Genomic DNA, 21,333 nt, shown 5'->3' on the forward strand with positions numbered 1-21,333 from the left:
TGTTCTGCCGCAGGAATCATGTTTATTTTTTTCTACAAAATTCAAGGCTCCAGGCACAGTGATCAGCTGCGTTTGCACAGTGCGTTTACCAGCGTTTACATGCGTTTACATGCGTTTTTATGCGGTTGCGTTTAACTGCAGTTTTTATTCCCATAGCAACCCTTTTATTTATTTATGTTTTTGTTCCCTGGAATGTACCCATGATGCATTGCAGTCCTCTATATTTAAACCTGTTTCTTTGTTCTCTGGCTGAGTGTGTGTTGGAGTTTTGCAGGAGTGGAGAGGAGTGCTGAGTTTTGTGCCAGTTTTTTTGAAAAATGAATGCAAATATGGGTAGTTTGCTTGCAATGCTCATTTTGCTGATGATGAGGATGAAGAGAAGAAGAGCGATCCAGAGTAGGCGACGTCCTCGTCGTTACTGGGTCCATCCCCTAACGTCTCAGCGCCTATCGATCGGCTACTTTGCCCTCATGTTCGGTGAGCTGAGGACTCATGGGGACAAGTTCCACAATTACACCAGGATGTCGGTGGCATGCTTCGATGAGCTGTTGGGACTTGTTAGAGGACGCCTGACCAGAACCACGACCAATATGCGAAGAAGCATTAGTCCAGAAGAACGGCTGTTACTTACGTTAAGGTAGGTTTTCCATATGTTGAACAAATGCTTAAATTCATGTACATGCAGGCTTAGGCAATATTGGCAATAGTGTGTGTGTATGTATGTATGTATGTATGTATGTATATGTATATATATATATATATATATATATAGATGAATCTATAACCTAATCTATATCACAACAGCGATTTTTCGCACATTACTCCCATTACCATTATTTTTTATCCTTGAAAACTATCTATCGTGCCTTGCACAGTCAGTTTTATTTTTTGCAAATAGGAAACATCATCAAATTTCAGTAGTTTCTCATTATGTAGGTGAGCTCTGAACACAAAGGCAGAGTTTTGCATTAACAAGCAAGGTACCACCAAATAATATTTTGTACTAGACCAACCCACCACCAGGCTTCCTGTTTGGATGCCAGCACCTACTACCAGAGCCGAGGGATTTATCTTTGGGCTGCAATGTGTTAAAAGTCATCAGCTTATATAGATGCTGATGTTTATTTGTTACCATGTAGAACTCCATATGTATATTGATTTTTTTTTAAATTTTATTTATTTTACTATATTTTATATTTTCTGAATTGTTATCAATTTTGTATTGCAGATACCTTGCCACTGGTGCCAGTTCACCTCCCTCCATCATCAATTTCTGATGGGAATTTCCACCGTATCCACCATTGTGCATGATACCTGTTACGTCATCTGGGAAGAACTGAGAACATCAGTCATGCCGGAGCCAACATCCAGTCTGTGGGAGGAAATAGCGGAGGAATTTTGGGAGAAGACCAACTTCCCAAACTGCATTGGGGCATTAGATGGGAAACACATCCGGCTCATCAAGCCTCCAAAATCCGGTTCCCGCTTTTTCAATTATAAGAAATACTTTTCTATTGTGCTTCTGGGACTCAGCGATGCAAATATGAAGTTCATCGCTGTGGATGTTGGAGCGTATGGGAGTTCTGGAGATTCGAGAATTTTCAGAAATTCCATAATGGGGCGGCGTTTTCAACATGGCGAATTTCAGGTGCCACAGTCAAGGCCTCTCCCTGGTACTACTGGACCAGATCTTCCACTTGTAGTGCTGGGAGATGAGGCATTTGCCTTAACCACGCACCTGCTAAGGCCCTATACCAGGCATGGTCTCACTGCCAGGAGGCGAATTTTTAACTATAGACTCAGCAGAGCTCGAAGAATGGTGGAGTGCGCATTTGGCATTTGCGCTGCCAAATGGCGTGTTTTGATGACAGCCATGCATCTGGAAGTTGAGCATGCCGTCAATGTGGTTCTAGCGAGTTGTGTTCTCCACAATTTTTTGAGGGGTAAGGAGATCGTGGCCACCGAAACCCCTGTTTATGAGGAACCCATAGGTCCTGTTACTGGCACTCGTCCAAGTAATCAGGCCCTACAAGTCCGTGAACATTTCACTGATTATTTTTTGAGTGAAGATGGACAGCTGCCATGGCAATTGGACTATGTATACATTTTTAACCATTGTTGCATGTTTTTTTCATCACATATTTCAGGTTTTTGTGTCAGTTTTCACGTTTGCCTTAAATAAAGTAGTCGACAATTTTCAACAATTTAAATTGTTTTTATTTCTATCTTTTGCAATGCACAGGGCGTATTTAAAAAATTGAAAAACATTACAAAAACATTGAATGCTTGCAAGTATAGAAAAATGTTTTTTAATTACTTTGGAATATATATATATAAAATCTCCTTTTAGTTTCAAGTATTGAATTTCAAGTGCAACAGATAACGAGTCCACAAAATATCCCCCACTACCCCACAAAAAAAAAAAGGTTACAGTATTCCTGCACTGCACAGGGTGTATAAAAAAAATAGAAAAACCTTACAAAAACATTGAATGCTTGCAAGTATAGAAAAATGTTTTTTAATTACTTTGGAATATATATATATAAAATCTCCTTTTAGTTTAAAGTATTGAATTTCAAGTGCAACAGATAACGAGTCCACAAAATATCCCCCACTACCCCCCGTAAAAAAAAAAAAAGGTTACAGTATTCCTGAAGTGCTGTCAGGCCCCTTTCACACAGGGCAGATCAGTAATGATCCGTCCCGTGAAGATCCGCTTGGTCGGCAGGGATTGTTCCATTGTCCCCACTGAGCCGGTGGCAGACAGGGCTGTCCCGGCACACTGTGCCCTGTGAGCTCTCTGTTCTCTTCTATGGGGATCGGAAGAGCACGTACCATCTGTCCGTGTAGATCCAATCCGCTCTGCAGATGGCTAGAAAAATTGGATTTCCCTCCGTCTACAGAATCGGACAATTGCGGTGGCACCCGATATCGTCCGCCTCCGCAACAGTCCGATTCTGCAGACGGAGTAAAAACCTATTCTATCCGTCTGCAGAGCCGATCGGATGGACACAGACAGACAGTCCGTGCTCGTCCGATCACCATAGAGGAGAGTGGAGAGCTGACAGGGCGGTCCCTACACAGTGTGCGGAGACCGCCCTGTCCGCAGCCGGCTCAGCGGGGACAACGGAGCAATCCCGCTGAGCGAGCGGATCATCACGGGGCAGATCATTACTGATCCGCCCCGTGTGAAAGGGGCCAAAGATGGGCACTGAGTGCGGTAAACAGTTCTGAAATATTTGGCTAGATGGAGAAAGTGCAAAAGATGTCGCCATGTACACTCCACTGTGTAGATGGGGTAATCTCCCACTGGGCCAAGTCTCTCAACCTAAACAATGCTAGCACCCAATCAGAAAGTTCAGGTATTGTGAGAGCAAGTGGGGCCAAGTAGCAACATGTATAAGCTTGGGACAGTGGGAGATTCTTCTGTGCGTACAGTTCAGTGTACATGGAGGAATCTGGGGTTTGTTGTAAACATTAGTTCGTGTAGGTAAAACATTAAAGTAGTGTAGGTAAAACATTAAGTAACATTACACAACAAGAAAAATACAACCGTCATATCACTGCCATAGGAATACTATAAGTTTTCATATATTGAATAATTAGGGTTACGCAGGGAAGAATGGCTTGGTTCACTGCCAACATCTATGGGTGATCCTGAATGGGAAGATGAGGGTGAAGACACTGGGTGTGGCTGCACATGCATCCTTTGGTAACCAGGATTAGACGGGTAAGATGTATACAGTGGTGGGGGTCCTACATAAGGGTTAATGGCAGATGTTGTGTCATGGCACTGCTGACTGGGCATTGGTCTACTGAAAGACCCACTAGGTGAATTAAAACCCATATCCCATGGCTGAAATTTAGGATATGGGCGTTGCTCTTTGCAAGCGGACACAATATACGTTAAATAGGCATGTATATCACCCCTGACCTCAGTGCGCTTATCTGCAGGAATCTCCCTGATTACACAAAGCAACATTCTTAAAAACATAACATCGGGGTCTGAGATGTTGAGGAATTCATCATCTTTTGCCTGGTTTTGTGATTGGTTTCTCATTTCTTCAATGATACGGTTGAAATATTCCTCAAAAGGTGTCTCTTGTTGAGTACGTGTTCGACGGGTGGTAGTAGTAGACCGGACTCTCCTATCTGGATTTGCCTGCAATATTATAATATATAGATTATGCATCTGATACTGAGGTCACACTGAACAGCATATGATGGCTTGCACAAATATTGCAGCACCTGTTTAGAATAGATCACACACAGGTACTTGTTTTGTTGCAAAAACCTGATCTCACTGAAGACCTCCAAAGCCAGAAGAACAAGTCACACCTTGCCCAAAAAACAAGTCGTTGTTGTTTCTACAACATTTGTGCCAACACCAGCTGCCTTTTCAAAATGTAACGTCTTTTGTGGACAGAAATTGTGACATTTTTAAAATACATACCGCAGGTTCTTGAGTGGATGGATGATATTCTTGGGATGACACTGTTTCTGTGGTTTCTTGACTGGTGTCAGCGTCTCCTGATGGTGATGGCGACGAACTTTCGCGCCTTGCGCTTGCTCTCACAGGGACACTTGACACAGTTCTAGGTAACAATAAAGATTACACGTTTAAAAAAAAAGTGAACATGAATATGCCAAATCGCTAAGTAAAATAAATGGATATACTTACGTGCGCATCTCAGTGGTGCGCCTCAAAAAAGACAAAGCCTCTGCATGGGGGTTAGGCCTGCGACGAGTTGAGGGTGCTCCGCTTCTCTCCGCAGCCTTCTCTTCGTTGACTTCTTTTTTGTAACGGTCGCGCAGGGACCTCCAACGTGTATAAACCTCCTTTCCTACAATATATAAAAAAACATACAATGGCCTGGTCATTAGGGGGTAAAATCTTTACTAGGATGCATGTGTACCCTGCTGCATAGACACAACAAACCTTGCACTCACCTCGGTTATCCTGTTCAGTTGCAGACATCTCGTCCCAGTTCGGTGTGACATATTTGTAGACTTCTTCCCACTTTGCTCTCTTCAGCACTCGGTCTGCATATCCTGGGCATTCTGAGTCCCATAACTCTGGTCGGGCTTGCACCAGTGCGATGATGGCCTCGTGTGAGATGTCTCTTGCCGCCATGCTGTCTTCTCCCCTTTCATCCCTCTCAACTTCCTGTGTCATTTCCCAGGTACACCTGCTGTATAGGATGTGCTTCCGGGTTTTTTTTTTCTTCTTTCACGCTGCTGGCCGCAATTGACACAAAAGACTGCGATTACCTGCGGTTATGTGCTTATAGCTGCGCTACATCGCACCTGGACGCATACAATTCTATTTTTTCTATTCGCACCGAACCGCATGTAACGAAATCGCCGCTAAACGCTGTGTGTGAATGGGGCCATAGGAAAGCATTGTGTGCTTTTAGCTGCGGTAGAAATGAAGAAAATCCGCAGCTAAAAGCACCATTCTATCCGCCCGTGTGAAAGGGGCCTAAGAGGCAAAATCTGCAATATATGGACAGTGCTTGGTTGCCAATAATGTTATAATAAATACACTGTAGTTTAGGCCTAAACTAAAATGTTACTCTTCCCAAGTAATTACCGGCTACTAAAAAATAATAATAAAAAAAAACATTGTAACTAAGTGAAACTATTCCTTAAAGTGTTACTAAATGCAAAATGATAAAAATCCATCTGTAAATGCAGTAAAGCATGCTTGTTATACTCACTGTGGAACCTAAGGGGTTAATCCTGCATACTGTTTTCTCTGATCCTCCCCTTATTTAACAGTCCCCAATCTCCAGATAACATAGAGCTTTGGGGACACTCTGCACATGCTCAGCTTGGTGTGTATTGCTTCTTTTCTTGGGAGGGTGCATGTGGTCAGCACAGGCCTATCAGCACTGTTCAGACAGCGGGTCAGTGGTCCTGCAGCCTCATAGGACAGTCAGAGGAGAAGGACAACTCCTCCTATAAGCTTTAACCAGACACTGACATAAGTCATAAGACTGCTATATACTGCTGATGAGTAAAGGTATTTAGCAGTTTATATTTACTAAAATAATTGCATTTCCATATTCCGTTTACTGTAAGAAACTAGATATATCGAATGCAGGGTCCTGGGTTTAGTAACACTTTAATAATAAATACCATGTCATGGCAACCAAGTATTCTGCAATATTTACATTTTTGGTAAACTCATTCAATGAATCCAAGCATAAAGTTCAGAAATATTCATTTTATCCCATGGTTTTGCAAATCTATGTACACTACTATCTACATGTTTGAATTGGTTCTGATATCGCTGTTTTACTAACCTGACACCTTATTATTCTAAATAGGAAGCCTTCATTTTGTTTGCAAATATTAAAGATTCTTAGTACCAGCAAGAATAAGTCCTTACATTTAAAGAGCACCTGTCATTTCGGATCCATCATGGCAGCCCCTGTTAGCGGGCATCCACTCACCAGCTGCCTGCCACGTCCCCCACCTTGTTGTGTCACTGCCACATCACCCGCCGCCCCATTAAGGGGAATGGGACTGTTGGTTAATCAACAGCGGGTCAGAGGAGAAGCCACTGTGGGACAGAAACAACAATTTCTCTTTTAAAAATTATAATTTAAATTGAGTTGATTTAAATCAAGCCTTTTTACTAGTGATTTAAATCATGATTTTGCCCTGGTTCACATTGCAGCAATTGGCGGCTATCGCCGGCAATGGCACAGTCCGAATTGGTGCGACCCCGCATTTGCGCTGCTGCACCGAATCCCAAAAGTAGTTTCTGTACTACTTTTGGTGACTTCAGGGTGCGATTTCAATAGACATCTGTGCAGAAACCCGCACAGATGTCTCTGAAATCGCCGCCGAAGGTCGGGACTGAAATGCGGGAATGAAATTGTTCGAGTTCAGCTAAACTCAACTTCATCCCTGCTGTCAGTGTGAACCTAGGCTTAAACTGACTTGTTTTAAATCAAATCCACCCTAATGTTATCATTAACAGATGTAGGCATACTTGCACATGAGTTATCCGGTAATTTTCTTCCCCTTTTGAAATGTCATATTATGCAATAAAACTGTACAAGAAGTACATACATGGACAGAGATAGGTAGTGTATTGATCTGATTTGATCATACAGTGTTTGCCATTAGAGTGAATAATGGCAGAACAATGAAGATGACTACTGGGGATAGATAACTTTCTGAGGACAGCTATGGTGGGTGGTGACTCCATATACTTTAGCCCAGCACATGCGGTACATGGTGACCTTATGTGAACCTATACTCTGCTCATAACAGGTTAATGTTACTGTAGGGACCCTAAGGTGTATTTACAGTACCTGCCCTGCTGTCCCATTCTGCTGTTGAAGCCAAGAGAAATACTTGATTGGGTGAAGGGAACACATAAGTATTCCCTAGCCACTTTACAGTCCAACAATTGATGCCACAGTGGCCAGTTACCATGTCTGAGTGCATGCACAGCCTTGTGTAAATGTTCACTTTTCTCAGGAGGGCGATACCTACACTGGCATCTTCAGTGACTTGGCATCCGGTTAAGAAAGTAGGCAGCAATATTTTTCAACATATGTCGGACTTGACGAAAATGAATTATTTTGTTGCTCTTATCATCAGGAGAAAATTCCCTTGAGCACAGTACAATTCTATAAAATCACAACAAAATCCTTTCTTTTTTCTTTTACTATAAACCTAAACTTAAAATGTTACTAAACCCACGACTAAAATCAAAATCCATCTGTATATGCAGTAAAGCATGCTTGTTATACTCACTGTGGAACCTAAGTGGTTAATCCTCTGTATAGTGTATTAAGGCTGTTTGATCCTGTCTTCTCTGATCCTCCCCTCCTTGCATTGTCCCCAAAGCATCTCTGGATAAGACAGAGTTAGTGGAGTCCGTCTGCACATGCTCAGTTTGGTGTGTATTGCTAGAGAGTTTTTTTCCCTTGGGAGGGAGCATGTGATCAGCACAGGGCCAACCAGCACTGTCCAGACAAAGGGTCAAGGAGTTCTGCAGCCTCATAGGACATTCATGGGAGAATGAAAACTCCTTCTACAAGCTTTAACCAGATGGTTATAAAAGTCACTGCTATATACTGCTGATGAGAAACGGTATTTAGCAGTTTATATTTACTAAAATGATTGCATTTCCATGTTCTGTGTACTGTGGGAGACCAGATACAGTGAATGCAGGGCAGGGTTTAATAAGACTTTAAGAAGTAGCTCTTTCCAACAATGCAAGTGAATATGACTGATAGAAACAAGAAAGAAAGGTCTGTCTCCGCTAGTTATGCATCAGAAATACAAGCAGTTTACTTGTATTTTCTGAACAAGATGCAACCAGTAGCAGCCTTTTTCTTTTATGACATGTATTTCAATGTACATCTGTAACGTGAGGTAGGATCAGAGTTTTTTCTGTGCTCCCAGCTACTGAACAAATTAAAATTTGCACTGCCATTCATTAGCAGTTTTAAGTAACTGTTTTTTTTTTTTTCTTCTTCTTTTTCAGGGCTCCACCTATTGGTTTCATAAAATCTTAATAAAATTGTAATTGTAGACACTGCTCTGTGTTGGCTGCAGAATGTAATTATTCAAAATGGCTGCCCCCAGAGTAAGAACTGAAAAACCTGTTTTAATTCATTTTTAAAATTCAAAGCAATCTTCCCCATCCATCCATGTCTCTATGCTTAATGCCCTGTACACGCGGTCAGACATTCCGACCACAAAATCCGTCTGATTTTTTTTCAGACGGATTTTGGCCGAAATTTGTGTTGCATACACATGGTCGGACAAAGTTGTCGGAAAATCCGATCATTCGGAGCGCGGTGACGTTCGTTTCGTACGACGGGACTGCGTAGAAACCAGTAGCCAATAGCTTTCGTCTCCTAATTTAATCTGGGCACACGTGGCACTTTGTCCGTCAGAATTCTCTACAAACGATTGGAAAAACATGATAGGGCCCACACACAATCGGATTTTCCGACAACATAATCTGATCGGACCTTTTCCCGACGGAATTTCCGACCGTGTGTACAGGGCATAATTTTGATGAGAAATAAAAAAACAAAAAACGAACAAAATCCCAGCATTTCTAGCTGCGACTATTTGGAGCAAGGGTAGTTGATTCATGTAGCATTAACTTCACAGAATCCACTTGCCCTTAGCCCAGGCACGCAGGAAGGAGGGTGTGCTTAGTTAGAGAAAGTGCTTCCTCCCCTCTGCATGAAAAAAAAAAGAAAAATGCACATGAAGACTCCTGGGATGAATGACATCATTTTGGCCTAGGCCAGAAACCAGGAAGCAACTGAAGAAATGGGGGGGAAAAAAATTGTAGACAAGTAAATATTTTCTACTTTCCGATCTACAGTATTTACTAATGCTAGCAGCATAAAGCCGCGTACACACGGGCGGACTGTATGGCCAACTTAGTCCGTCAGACAATCCGACGGACAGTCCGTCCTACTTTCGAATGAACGGACTTGACCACACACGGATGCACAAACAGTCCGTCGAAAGTTTGCGCGATGACGTGTACAGCACGTACGACGGGACTAGAAATAGGAAGTCCAATACACAGCAATGCAACCTTTCGCCGTGTAAATCCTTTTCTGAGCATGCGCCATACTTAGTCCGTCGAACTAGCCTACTCACGAGCGGATTGTCCACTGAAACCAAAGTACGACGGACAATATTACGGAAATTCTGAAATACTTAGTCCGCCAGACTGCACGCTGAAAAAGTCCGCTGAAGCCCACACACGAGCGGACTGTCCGCTGAAATGTGTTTCGACGGACTAAGTTGGCCAGACAGTCCGTCCGTGTGTACGCGGCTTAAGGGTCCTTTCACACGGGCATTCAGTTTTTTAGTTCAGTTCAGTCATGTTATTTTTGTAAAAAAAAATGGATACGGATGTAAATTTTTACATCCGTTTTCATGTCCACTGGCAATCCCGTTTTTTACAAAAAAAGATAAAGTGACCGAACTGAACTTCAAACATAGCCGGTTTCTAAGGAGGGGGACTGGGAAGCCAGCCGTCGCATTCTTAACAACCGATGAGTCATCAGCTGTCAGCGGGGTTCCCCGCTGACACTTTTAATGTAAAAATGTAAAAAAAAAGCCATAAGCCCTCAACATGGGGGGGGGGGGGGGGGGGGGCATATGGCACCAAGCACCTTGCCCCTATGTTGATGGTTGTTGGAGTCTGCAGGCGGGGGGCTTATCGGAATCTTGAAGCCCCCTTTAACAGTTACCGGGCCCCCCCTGTGTGAATTGGTATCGGGCATTGTACCCCTACCCATTCACCACAAAAAGCAGTGAAAAGTAAAAAAAACAAGAGTCAGTCCTTAAAAAAAAAATAGCTCTGAGCCGTCTTCTCCCCGAGCCGTCTCTCCAGCTGCCGTCTTTCCCACCGCCGTTTTCTCCTGCTGCTGTCTTCTTCCTCGCCGTCGGTTACCCGCTAAAAAGAAAAGCCGCTCTCCTTTTGTGGCTGTCTTCCCCTGTTGTGTTGTCCCCTGCTGTCTGGCACCTTTTATTTAGCCATGCGGTGTGGTCATCCGATAACATCACCCCGGAGATCCCGCCACTAGTGATGTCTAGTGTCACAGCTGACAGCTGTGGACTCATTGGTTTCTTAAGGACGCGGCGGCCGACTTCCCGGCCCCCTCCTTAGCAACCAGATATATTCAGTGTGTTTTAAAGAGGGGGGGGGGTTAAAACGGATGTCAGCGGATCTGATATAAGCATATCGTCCGATAACATCCGTTTTTTTCCCTCAATTCCGTTTTTTAAACGAAAGAAAAATAGGCTCTTCTTCTGTCTCAAAAAACAGAACTTAACATAGGTGGATGTCAGCGGATGATTATCCAATAGTCTATAGACATACAAGTATGTCTGTCTGTTTTTCATCAGCCAGCGGATGGAGGAAAAACTGACATATGGAACACCCATGGGAAAGGACCCTAAGACTTTTAAATAGTTTGAGGTTCTTCAATCTGAAAAAAAATAGTAGTAGTCAGCGCAAATAGTCTATTTGCACGATGTTACCATGATTGTCGCTCCCCCCCCCCCATATGCCAAGATGTGAATGGAGCCTAAATAACAGGACACATACCTGTCCAGGGATCCAACGCCATCCCCTTTATTTAACCACAGAACACACGCCTACCGTGAAGCTTTAAAGCATTAAACAATATAATTTAAGCCCACTGGTGCTCTTTCCTTTCTACTTTTCCTGTATTATATATACTAGCTTTGAAAAATAACCAGTGTAATAATCTGAAGGTTGGATGAAGTTCAGTGTGGTATAACACTTTTGGCAGCTCATCATGTGTTTTTTAAGGGCCTGTACACATGACCTAATGGAGGGGCATTCAGGATTATGTAATGCGTTCTGTTGCGCACAGTAAATTAACATTTTATAATACATTACTGCAATGCATTTAATGTGGTGCCATTGATTTTGAATGGCACACTAATACAATTAACCGACGCCAATGCACCCACACTGAAGCATACCATAATGCTAAGCGTAATGCACTCCAGTGCACTGCGTCGGGGAAAAAAATAATGCAGGTTCTATTTTTTGGATCCTATTCAAATGAATGAGCTGCCTTTTAATATACAACATAACACTTGTTATGTACATTCATTAACTACTTGTCACCTGCCCACAGTAGTTTTACCATGGGGGAGGGGCAGCACAGGCAGGCTGGACAACGCACCTGTATGTCGCTGGCTTACTTACAGGTTTGGGGTACGCGTGGGCATGCCCTCCTACCGACCTGTACTGTGGTTGGACACAGCACGAGTTTGGCATCTGATTGAGCCAATTATTTTGGCTGAAATCAGCTGTGGCCCATCACACATAGAGCTCTGTGTTTACAAAAAGGGAGACAAAGCAGCCATATATTAAAGTAAAAACAGCATACATTACACATTGTTAGACACACAGTTAACCCCTTCATTGCCCCAGATGTTAACCCCTTCCCAGCCAGTGTCATTAGTAAAGCGCCAGTTTACGGTATTATCATGGATCTCTGTATTAGTGTTACTAGCGACATCGGTGTCAGTGACTCTCCCAGATAGTGTCTTCATTTCAGATTGTCCTCCACACTATAAGTCGCTGATCACCGCCATTAAAGTATAGTGCCTATAGCTGCATAAATTCCAGTATGTGTACAATAATTTGTAGACACTTTTTACCTTTCACCAAACAAATTAAAGCTATTGTAAACTGCTGGACGTTTTTTTTTTGTTTTTTTTTAAACCCTGCAAGGTAATGTCATAATGTACTAACATGCATCACAAACTAGCACATTATGTTAACCTTACCTTAAAACAAAGTTTTTCCAGCGCCGAGTTGAGAGCTGCAGGCGCTCCCATCTTCACATGCCTTGAAGGTTTGCGGACTCCGGCTCTGTGACTGGCTGGAGCCGCAATGATGTCACTCCTGCGCATGCGCATGGGAGCCACCGGTTGTGGTACAGGGCTCTGAAGGAACAGCACGGGTCGCCGTTCCTTCAGAGTGCATGCACCAGTGATGGCACTGGCTGCATGTCCATTTGGTAATGTAAATGGCTCCCAAACGAGCACCGTAATGCTACGTACACACGACTGGTCTTTCCGGCAGACTAGGTCCGACATAATCAGTCCGTTGGACATTCCGATCGTGTGTGGGCTGAGCTGATCATTTTTCATTTAAAAAAATCTCACAGAACTAGAAAATAGAACATGTTTCAAATCTGTCCGACGGACTCAATTCCTATCGGGAAAACCGTTTGTCTGTATGCTGGTCCGACGGACCAAATACGACGCAAGGGAAGCTATTGGCTACTGGCTATGGAACTTCCTTTTTTTTAGTCCTGTCTTACGTCATTACGTTCAAAACGAACAGACTTTAGAACAGACTTGGTCCGGCAAGTCCGTTTCATTCGGAAGTCCGTCGGAACTCCGCGGAAAAGTCAGTAGGGAAGACCGTCGGATCTAGTCTGCCGGAAAGTCCAGTCTTGTGTACACGGCATAAGCCTTTTTATAGGCTTACCTATAGATAGATAAATCGTAGTGATGGAAGTTTACTTCCACTTCAGGATACACTTATTAGGATTTTTTAAACCAAAGACATGTAGCCGAATACATTTTTGGTCTAAATTTATGAAGATTTTTTTGGATATGTTTTGTAGCAGAAAGTAAAAAAATATTGGGTTCTATGTCATATCAAATACCACCAAAAGAAAGCTCTATTTGTGTGGGGAAAAAAAAATAATTAATTTGGGTACAGCGTTGCATGACCGAGCAATTGCCAGTTAAAGTAGCGCAGTGCTAAATGGCAAAAAATGCTCTCTTCATGAAGGGGCTAAAACCTTCTGTAGATCAAGTGATTAATGTAAATTCTGTTGTTTTGTTGTGTTTGGAATACAACGGTCTAAATGTGCCTTTTAACCCTTTCGCTTCCAGGTCCATATAACATAATAACAATGGGGGGGTTTCACACATAATCTGGTGGCTGCAGCCACCTGGATTGCATGTAAAACTAAAAGGGAGACTTCTACCTGTCAGGTGGATTGCCTCCACACACCCCTGGTAGAAGTACCCCCCTCCCCTCCCTGCCATGTATTCAGGACATTGCATGCCCGGTTCAGCCTCTGTGTCCCCGACTAGCATAGCTGGCAGGGGATGTATTGCAATACAGTATGCATTGCAAAAAATTCAGTGGAGCCCAGAAGAGACAGTCTCATTAAGGAGCACCCTTCACTTAAAAATACTTTTTTTTTTTTTTTTGTCCCTTTATGTGATGGAAAAAAAAAGTTAAGCAAAAAAAAAAATGTTTTTTTTTTTGCAAAAAAATTGTTACACCCAAGCACATAAAAATCCCCCGCCCATTTGAGGGGGTATCTACATGTGAAAATGTTGATCACAACACAATGTTGCATATCACCACGCACATTATCGTGAGAGCAATGATTCTAGCACAAGACCTCTTCCGTAACACTAGACTGATGACCTATAGGGTGCTTTTGAAGCATCACCTATAGAAAATATAGGGTACGGAAGCTTGTCACCATTCCACAGGCGCACACTCATTTTAGGGTTTGACATGTTCGGTATCTATTTACTTGGTGCAACCTTGTAGTTTCTTGCGTTTGTTTGCCCTAAAATTCACTTTAGTACGTTTTTTACTGAAATTTTGCCTTTGCGGTAATATTGTGTGACATAAAATGAAACTCACTATTATATTTTCTAGGGTGCCTGTTTTTAGAAAATATATAATGTTTGGGGGTTTTATGTAATCTTCAGGCCGAAAATTATTTTTTAAACGTGTGCACGAACATGCAGAAATGGCACTAGCAGCCAACGCTAGGCTTTATTCACACCATAGCTTTCCGGATTGTGGGCAGAATCGCAACAGTTGCACCCATGTTTCCAAATCACTGCAAAATGCGGGGCGTGCTTGTGATCCCCATTACGTTCAATGACACCCAAATCGCGGCGCAATTTTGCCATGATTGTCGCTTGACGAATCGCAGTAAATTGGCGCAAACAGAATTGCGTGTGCATGTTGTCCAAGGAGTCCTGCGATTCTGTTTGTGCGATTTTACCGCGATACGTTGGCTGGGACAATTGCAGCAAAATTGAACCACAATTGGGGGGCCATTGAAAGTAACAGGGATTGCGAGTGCGTCCCGCATTTTGCGGTGATTCAGAATTGCGGCAATTCCATCCGCGATCCGAAACGCCATGGTGTAAATGGAGTAATGGTGTAAATGGAGCCTTAAAGAGGGACCGAGGGATTTGGCTCCAAATAAGGGACTCTTGGGAGATATGCATAATGTGGTGGGATGCCAGAGATCTGTAGCGTTAGTGCCCTTGATTGTTGATTATTCGGTCTTGTTCACGTTGTGTTTGCACTTGTGTTTTTTAATGCATTGCATTAAAGAGGGATTCCACCCAAAAAAAAATATTAAAAGCCAGCAGCTATAAATACTACAGCTGCTGACTTTTAATAAATGGACACTCACCTGTCCCGGGTTCTAGCGATGCCGGCAGCCGAGGCCGATCGATCGCTCGGCTCTCTGCTGCTGTCGCCACCATTCTAGGTGAGGGAATCAGGAAGTGAAGCGAATCGGCTTCACTTCCCGGTTCCCTAGTGCGCATGCGCGAGCCGCGCCGCGCAATAGGAAATCTCTGCGCTGTCACTGGGACCCGAGTGTGTCCCAGCAGACAGCGCGGCAGGGCAGGAAATGGCATAGACTCCCACGGGAGTCTATGCCCGGAAGTGGGTGAAAATACCTGTCTTTGACAGGTATCTCCACCCCCCTCCCCCCTGAAAGGTGTCAATTGTGACATTGGAGGGGGGGAGGGATCCGATCAGCGGAGGTTCCACTTTAGGGTGGAATCCCGCTTTAAGTGCTCGTTCACACCAGATGCAGTTCCATGAGCTTTTTTTCTGCACTAAAAGTGCATGCGTAGTATTTTACATGTATTCCAAGGCTCTAGTTCACACCAGATGCAGTTCCATGCTCTTTTTTTTTTTTCTGCACCAAAAATGCATGCGCAGTGTTTTCCAGTGGCTCTAGTTCACACCAGTGCAGTCAGTTTCTCAGTTTCTGGCGCAGAAAGAAAAGTAGAGCGTACTGCATTTTTTTCCTGCACAGAACTGTACTGGAACCTGGCAAATTTGTATCAAAAATGCACTGGAATTGCGTGTGGTGTGAACTGTGACTTGGAACGTATCCGGAGTGCATGTTTGCGTTGTGAACTGGCCCTAAGCCCGGGTTCACACTGAGCTGCAGGAATAAAGCCGTACGGTTCAGCTGAAATCGCACGATTTCACTCCCGCATGTCAGTCCTGATTTCGGCTGCGATTTTTAGAGACCTCTGCACAGATGTCAATGTAAATCGCAGCCCGAAATCGCAAAAGTACAGAAGCGACTTTTTGAAATCACTACGGTGCCGCAAATGCAGCGGCGCACTGATTAGGACGGTGCCATTGCCAGCAATTGCCGCCAATTTGACATGTCAAATCACATCAATGTGAACCAGGGCTTAATGTTTAGAAACCTTGGAATAACAATCTAGAATCATGGCACTGTGCTATTTAATCTATGCTAATCTGATTTATTGAAAAAACAAGCCGGGTATTTTATAACATTGTTTTTTGTTTTGATACATTGTTTTGCAATAAACAGATGCTGCATCCAAATAAAAGGTTCCTTGTTTTCCCCTTTTGTACATTAGACAAAACTCTGAGCACAAGCATCACTTTATACATATCCTCACTGTGTGGCTTCATCAGCCTAAACCTCTGTGTAATCTGCAGAGGGAAGTGGGAGGCTTTGCGTGTTGCTTCCTTCGTTTTGTCTGCAAGAGTTAACATCTCCAGTGTTTGTATGACCAAGAGGCCCTGGCTTGCAGCATGTAGCGAGAGTCTCTCCCCACAGCTCTAATCCTCTTGGGTTCCTGTAAGGCGCTCTATGTTGCATAGGGGTTTCCCCAAGCTCCTCCTCCCAGTTTCATTCATATTTTTTTCACTCTGCTAGTTCCTTCCCCCTTTTGCTGCACATTATTCAGACATCCTGTATCACCTCTTGTTGTTTTCCAACAGTCAAGTGCATAGGATCTGCTCGATCGCAGTCCCGGTTAAGCCATCCACAGCATTCTAAAAGGACCCCCCCTTCCACCCTTCTCCCCCCCCTTCCACCCTTCTCCCCCCCCTTTCCACCCTTCTCCCCCCCTTTCCACCCTTCCCCCCCTTTCCACCCTTCCCCCCCTTTCCACCCTTCTCCCCCCCTTTCCACCCATATCCCCCTTCTCCCTCCCCCCCCCTTTCCACCCATATCCCCCTTCTCCCCCCCCCCTTCATGCTGCCAGACTGCACTCATGGCACCCTGCCTTTCCTCAGCTCTAACATGCCCATCCTTCAGTAGAGAGATGGGGCGTTGTTAACCCCTGGCGTACCCCTTATGTAATACCTGTATACTCTAAACTCCTGTTCAATGATATGTGATGTGCAAAATCGAAATCTTTGCTTGTTTCTGGAATAGGTAGGATATCTCCTTGTCTGCCTACTGCCTGCTTTTCTTGTCTGATGTCTATATTTTTCTGCTTTTATAAGACCTTCCTGCACCATCCATCATGTCATAACAAGACTCATCGTTTTAATACTGAAGTTCGGTTACTGGAAAAAAAACTAAACAAAAAAATGTAAAACCCCAATTGGACAGCATAATAAATGAAAAAGCCAGGAACCGTGAAAGTCACATTTCAGTGTGGTAATGATGATCTAATTGTCTCCCTCCCCTTTAGCACCAATAATTCCTGTGTTGCTGGAAGGATCTCTTCTCTGTGCGCTTTATACATAGGATGCCTTTTCAGTAGCTGCATGGGAGCTTTCATTCACAGGCTAGCAAGTGTTATCTCTCTTCTGTCACCCCTTGTCTCCCTACCCCCTTCCCTCCTCCTCTCTCTCTCTCTCTCTCTCTCTCTCTCTCTCTCTCTCTCTCTCTCTCTCTCTCTCTCTCTCTCTCTCTCTCTCTCTCTCTCTCTCTCTCTCTCTCTCTCTCTCTCTCTCTCTCTCCTCTCTCTCTCTCTCTCTCTCTCTCTCTCTCTCTCTCTCTCTCTCTCTCTCTCTCTCTCTCCTCTCTTCTCCCTCCCTCTCTCTTTCCCTCCCCAGTATACTTGCTTGCAGTGTTGCAATAGGACGACAAGGCATCCCGATTTGTAAAGCAGGCACATTGGTGGGCTGTGCACATCGCATGTGATTCATAAAACCATGAATGATCCAGAGGCGAGCAGCCAGCGAGATCTTCATGTGCAGGATGATGCTGTTTTGTTTTGCAATGCCCTGAAGGAGGTGTGTGTCCTATGTGTGTGTGTTTATGTATGTGTAAAGGCTGATCTAGCATTCTTTAGAGCCCCTTTCCATTTTATTTAAAAATGTTTTCTTTTTTTTTTCCCCTAGCACTGCTCTACGACTTTCCATTCTGTATTATTTTTTACTAATCAGATGCAGTGCTGTATATTTCAGGGGGTGTGGGAGGGGAGTGTAGTCCCAGGCCAGTGCATCCAGGCTTCCTCCTTTAGTCCTATCTTCCCTCATGTTGTTTTTTTCCTTCCCTTGTTCAGCTGCTGGATTAACTGATGCACTTGGCGGGTATATGGAGGCTTCTCTCTGCGAGCACTGCTCTCCATTTTTGAGAAGGAAAACCAGGCTCCAGGAGGAGGAGGATCATGCCTCGGACAAAACAGATCCATCCCAGAAATCTGAAAGGTTAGCAAATGGTTTCTCTGTTCTGATTGTGTGCTTGTTTTGGAGGGATCCATCCAGCTGTTTACCTTGTAAAGGTGGCAGTTCTGGCGAATGGGAGGGGGGAGTCTTCTGCAGTATGTCATTGTGTGTTGTTTAGAATCTTGTCCTGAATAGAGTATTGAAAGAGGCCGATCCTTTCTCATTTCATTTCAAGTACTTGCAGCTTTCGGAAGCTGAAGATGGTCAAGTCTAAAATGACCCCCAGAGGGTTAATGTTGAGTATCCTTTGTCTTTGCCATCTCAAGACGTATTAGGTGCCCCTATTGCTGGAATGTGTTAACTTGCAGTCAACAGCAAGTTTTAAGAGCACAACATTTGTGTTGCTTAAACATGAATATCAATATTCATTTATAGAAGTTAGAAAAAATCCCAGCTGAAAGGGCCCACATGCAATGCAGCCAGTAGTGCAACTGTGTTATAGGCCTCATTCACAAAACGAAAGGATTGTTAATAAGGTCAATGCGGGGCAGGGGGTCACCCTGCTAATGTCAAGCTTTTAATGCCACAACTTCATCTTCAATAAACATTGGTGGAATGTTCCAGGTATAGAACCAGTCATGTTAGTCATTGTTGTGTTAAAAGGAATGACAGCTGGCATTGTTTCAAATCCTAGTGCCTTCCACATGGTGTGTTTCCCATTGCTGTAAAATATTGTGGATTTTATATCTGGATAGCAATGTCCTCTTATTAAGTGACTATTAATGTGTATCAATTAGCCATTCCCCGCATATGTTCTATTTATACACAGCTGGGACATTTTATCATTTTGTAGTAACTCAAACAGTCAAAACACTTTCTGCCTGCCTTGTCATTAATAATTTTGTAAAGGTAATCACTCGAATACATTACACAAAACTGTAACAAGTAGTGCAGAGACACAATGAAACAGGAATATATAGGGTATCATTATGTATGCTGTAAGCATTACCTAACAGTATGCATTCTTTGTGCTATCTTTTGCTGATATTATAGCCAACAAGTGGTGCTGTGCATCTCCGCCAACCCTTGCCAATGTAGACCACAAAGGCCTTGTATTATATGTATGTATGTACATGTATGTATATGTGTGTGTGTGTGTGTGTGTGTGTGTGTGTATATGTATATAATAAATATAAATATATATATATATATATATATATATAGCATATGTATGTATTCATTCCAGATTTTCTACAAGGTTAGTGTTGGGGGTGTAGCAGGTTTAGGAAGTTTCTGCTTGCCTGTATACAGTTTTATCTGTGTGTCAGCTATGACCTTGAGAAAGTGTTTGCCTGTCACACATTTCTAAAAATCACAGTTTTCACAATAACATATTTTTTTTAAACTGACCTACTGGCTTCCCATAGTTGCTGCTATACAACAACTTCTCAAATAAAGAGACACTCATTTGAAAGGTTCAGGATAACACTAGTTTGAAAGCTATTTTGGTACAGCTAAAAAACATAATGTATGATTTTGTGTTTTTATAATGTTGCAGTTGTTATTTAAGCTGGCTCCACATTCTACAATTTTCTTGTAGGTTTACCAAAATAATATAATATGAGGTCAAACCTAAACACTTTCAATTTGTATGCAATTATGCAGGCCCTTGCACCTCATAGTTGAAATCTAGGTAAATCTAAAGGAGATTGAACGAGAAAATTGTATAATGTGTAACCAGCTTTACTGTTGTCTGCCATGTCAAAGTTGTGAAATTGAAAGTGTAATTGATTTCTGGTGCACAGTGCCAATCATCAGTGTCTAAATAACTGTCATTGGATGTGTTTTATTTAGTCTATGCATGGTTTGCTTAGGCCAGAAAAGTAGGTAACTGTCCATCAAGCTTCTACACTAGATTCGAACTGGTAATGGCTTGATAACTGGATGTGCATCAATCAGCCATAACATTATGGCCATTGAAAGGTAACGTGATTAACATTGATTATCTCATGCCAATGGTACCTGAAATTGGGTGGGATATATTGGGCAGCAAGTGAACATTTTGTCCCTGAAGTTGATGTGTTCAAAGCAGAAAAAATCAAGAGCAACTCCAAAACTGCAGCTCTTATGGGATGTCCCCAGTCTGCAGTGGTCACCACCTACAAAAAGGGGTCCAAGGAAGGAAAATTTGCAAACCAGTGATAGGGTCATGGGCGACCAGGGCTCATTGGTTCATGGAGGGAGCAAAGGCTGACCTGTGTAGTCTGATCTAATAGAAGAGCTACTGTAGCTTAAATTGCTGAAAAAGTTATTGCCGGTTCTGATAGAAAGGTGTCCGAGCACACAGTGCATCTCATTTTGTTGCATATGGGACTGCGTAACCGCAGCCTGGACAGGGTGCCCTTGCTGATCCGTGTCCACAGCCAAAATCGCCTACAATGGGCATTTGAGCATCAGAACTGGACCACAGAGTAATGGAAGAAGGTGGCCTGGTCTGATGAATCACTTTTTGTAATTACATTTTTTTTTTACATCATGTGGATGACTGGCCGCATGTGTGCGCCACTGGGGAGGAGATGGAACTAGGATGCATTATGGGAAGAAGGCAAGCTGGAGGAGGCTTAAAGGATGTGACAGCTTGTCCCCGGATACCACAGCATAACTTTGGAGGTCTAGTGGAGTTGATGCCTCGATGGGTCAGGGCTGTTTTGGCAGCAAAGTATGAACCGACTTAATATTAATGGTTATAATGTTATTGCTGATTGGTGTAATCTGAATAGTGTTCAGGTAGGCCCTTGCATGCCTATACAGCTATTTGTAAGTTGTACTCTAACATATCAAATCCAAAGAAACTCTAGCTAGAGTGTGGAGGTATATACAGTGCCTTGAAAAAGTATTCATACCCCTTGAAATTTTGTCATGTTACAACCAAAAATGTAAATGCATTTTATGTGATAGACCAACACAAAGTGGCACATAATTGTGAAGAGGAAGGAAAATAATAAATGGTTTTAATTTTATTTTTTTACAAATGAGTATCTACAAAATGTGGCATGCATTTGTATTCAGCCCCCTTTTCTCTGATACTGCTATCTAAAATCTAGTGG

General features: G+C 43.1%; 2 protein-coding genes and 1 long non-coding RNA gene across 6 annotated transcripts in view; 2 read left to right on the forward strand and 1 right to left on the reverse strand.

The window, feature by feature from the left end:
• The window catches only part of LOC143996896 (uncharacterized), a 2,223-nt gene extending 19 nt beyond the window's left edge, over window positions 1-2,204 (forward strand). Inside the window, exons 1-2 of the long non-coding RNA XR_013277611.1 lie at window positions 1-637; window positions 1,229-2,204. The exon at window positions 1-637 is cut by the window's left edge and continues 19 nt beyond it. This is a non-coding gene — a long non-coding RNA (uncharacterized LOC143996896). The remainder of the gene's footprint in view (window positions 638-1,228) is intronic.
• HIVEP1 (HIVEP zinc finger 1) overlaps window positions 1-21,333 on the forward strand; it is a 257,685-nt gene that overhangs the window by 45,765 nt on the left and 190,587 nt on the right. The window contains exons 1-2 of one of the 4 annotated variants that reach the window (XM_077492202.1): window positions 16,922-17,042; window positions 18,124-18,268. The exons of 1 other annotated variant lie outside the window; for it this stretch is intronic. In XM_077492202.1, coding sequence (XP_077348328.1) covers window positions 18,229-18,268 — 40 coding nt within the window. In that variant the 5' untranslated portion in view covers window positions 16,922-17,042; window positions 18,124-18,228. Of the gene's footprint in view, window positions 1-16,921; window positions 17,043-17,628; window positions 17,852-18,123; window positions 18,269-21,333 lie in introns of those variants that run through there. 2 more of the 4 variants (XM_077492201.1, XM_077492200.1) reach the window with 2 other exon arrangements.
• On the reverse strand, window positions 2,294-5,484 carry LOC143996895 (uncharacterized). Its single transcript, XM_077492197.1, has 4 exons — window positions 4,951-5,484; window positions 4,682-4,844; window positions 4,454-4,595; window positions 2,294-4,162 (listed from the first exon to the last, which is right to left on the reverse strand). The coding sequence occupies exons 1-4, from the start codon at window positions 5,174-5,176 to the stop codon at window positions 3,578-3,580; spliced, it is 1,116 nt and encodes a 371-aa protein (XP_077348323.1). The 5' UTR covers window positions 5,177-5,484; the 3' UTR covers window positions 2,294-3,577.

This window comes from Lithobates pipiens, unplaced genomic scaffold, assembly GCF_037356315.1.
Source record: "Lithobates pipiens isolate NorthernLeopardFrog02 unplaced genomic scaffold, aLitPip1_a1.2 Scaffold_19, whole genome shotgun sequence".
Taxonomy (NCBI): Eukaryota; Metazoa; Chordata; class Amphibia; order Anura; family Ranidae; genus Lithobates; species Lithobates pipiens.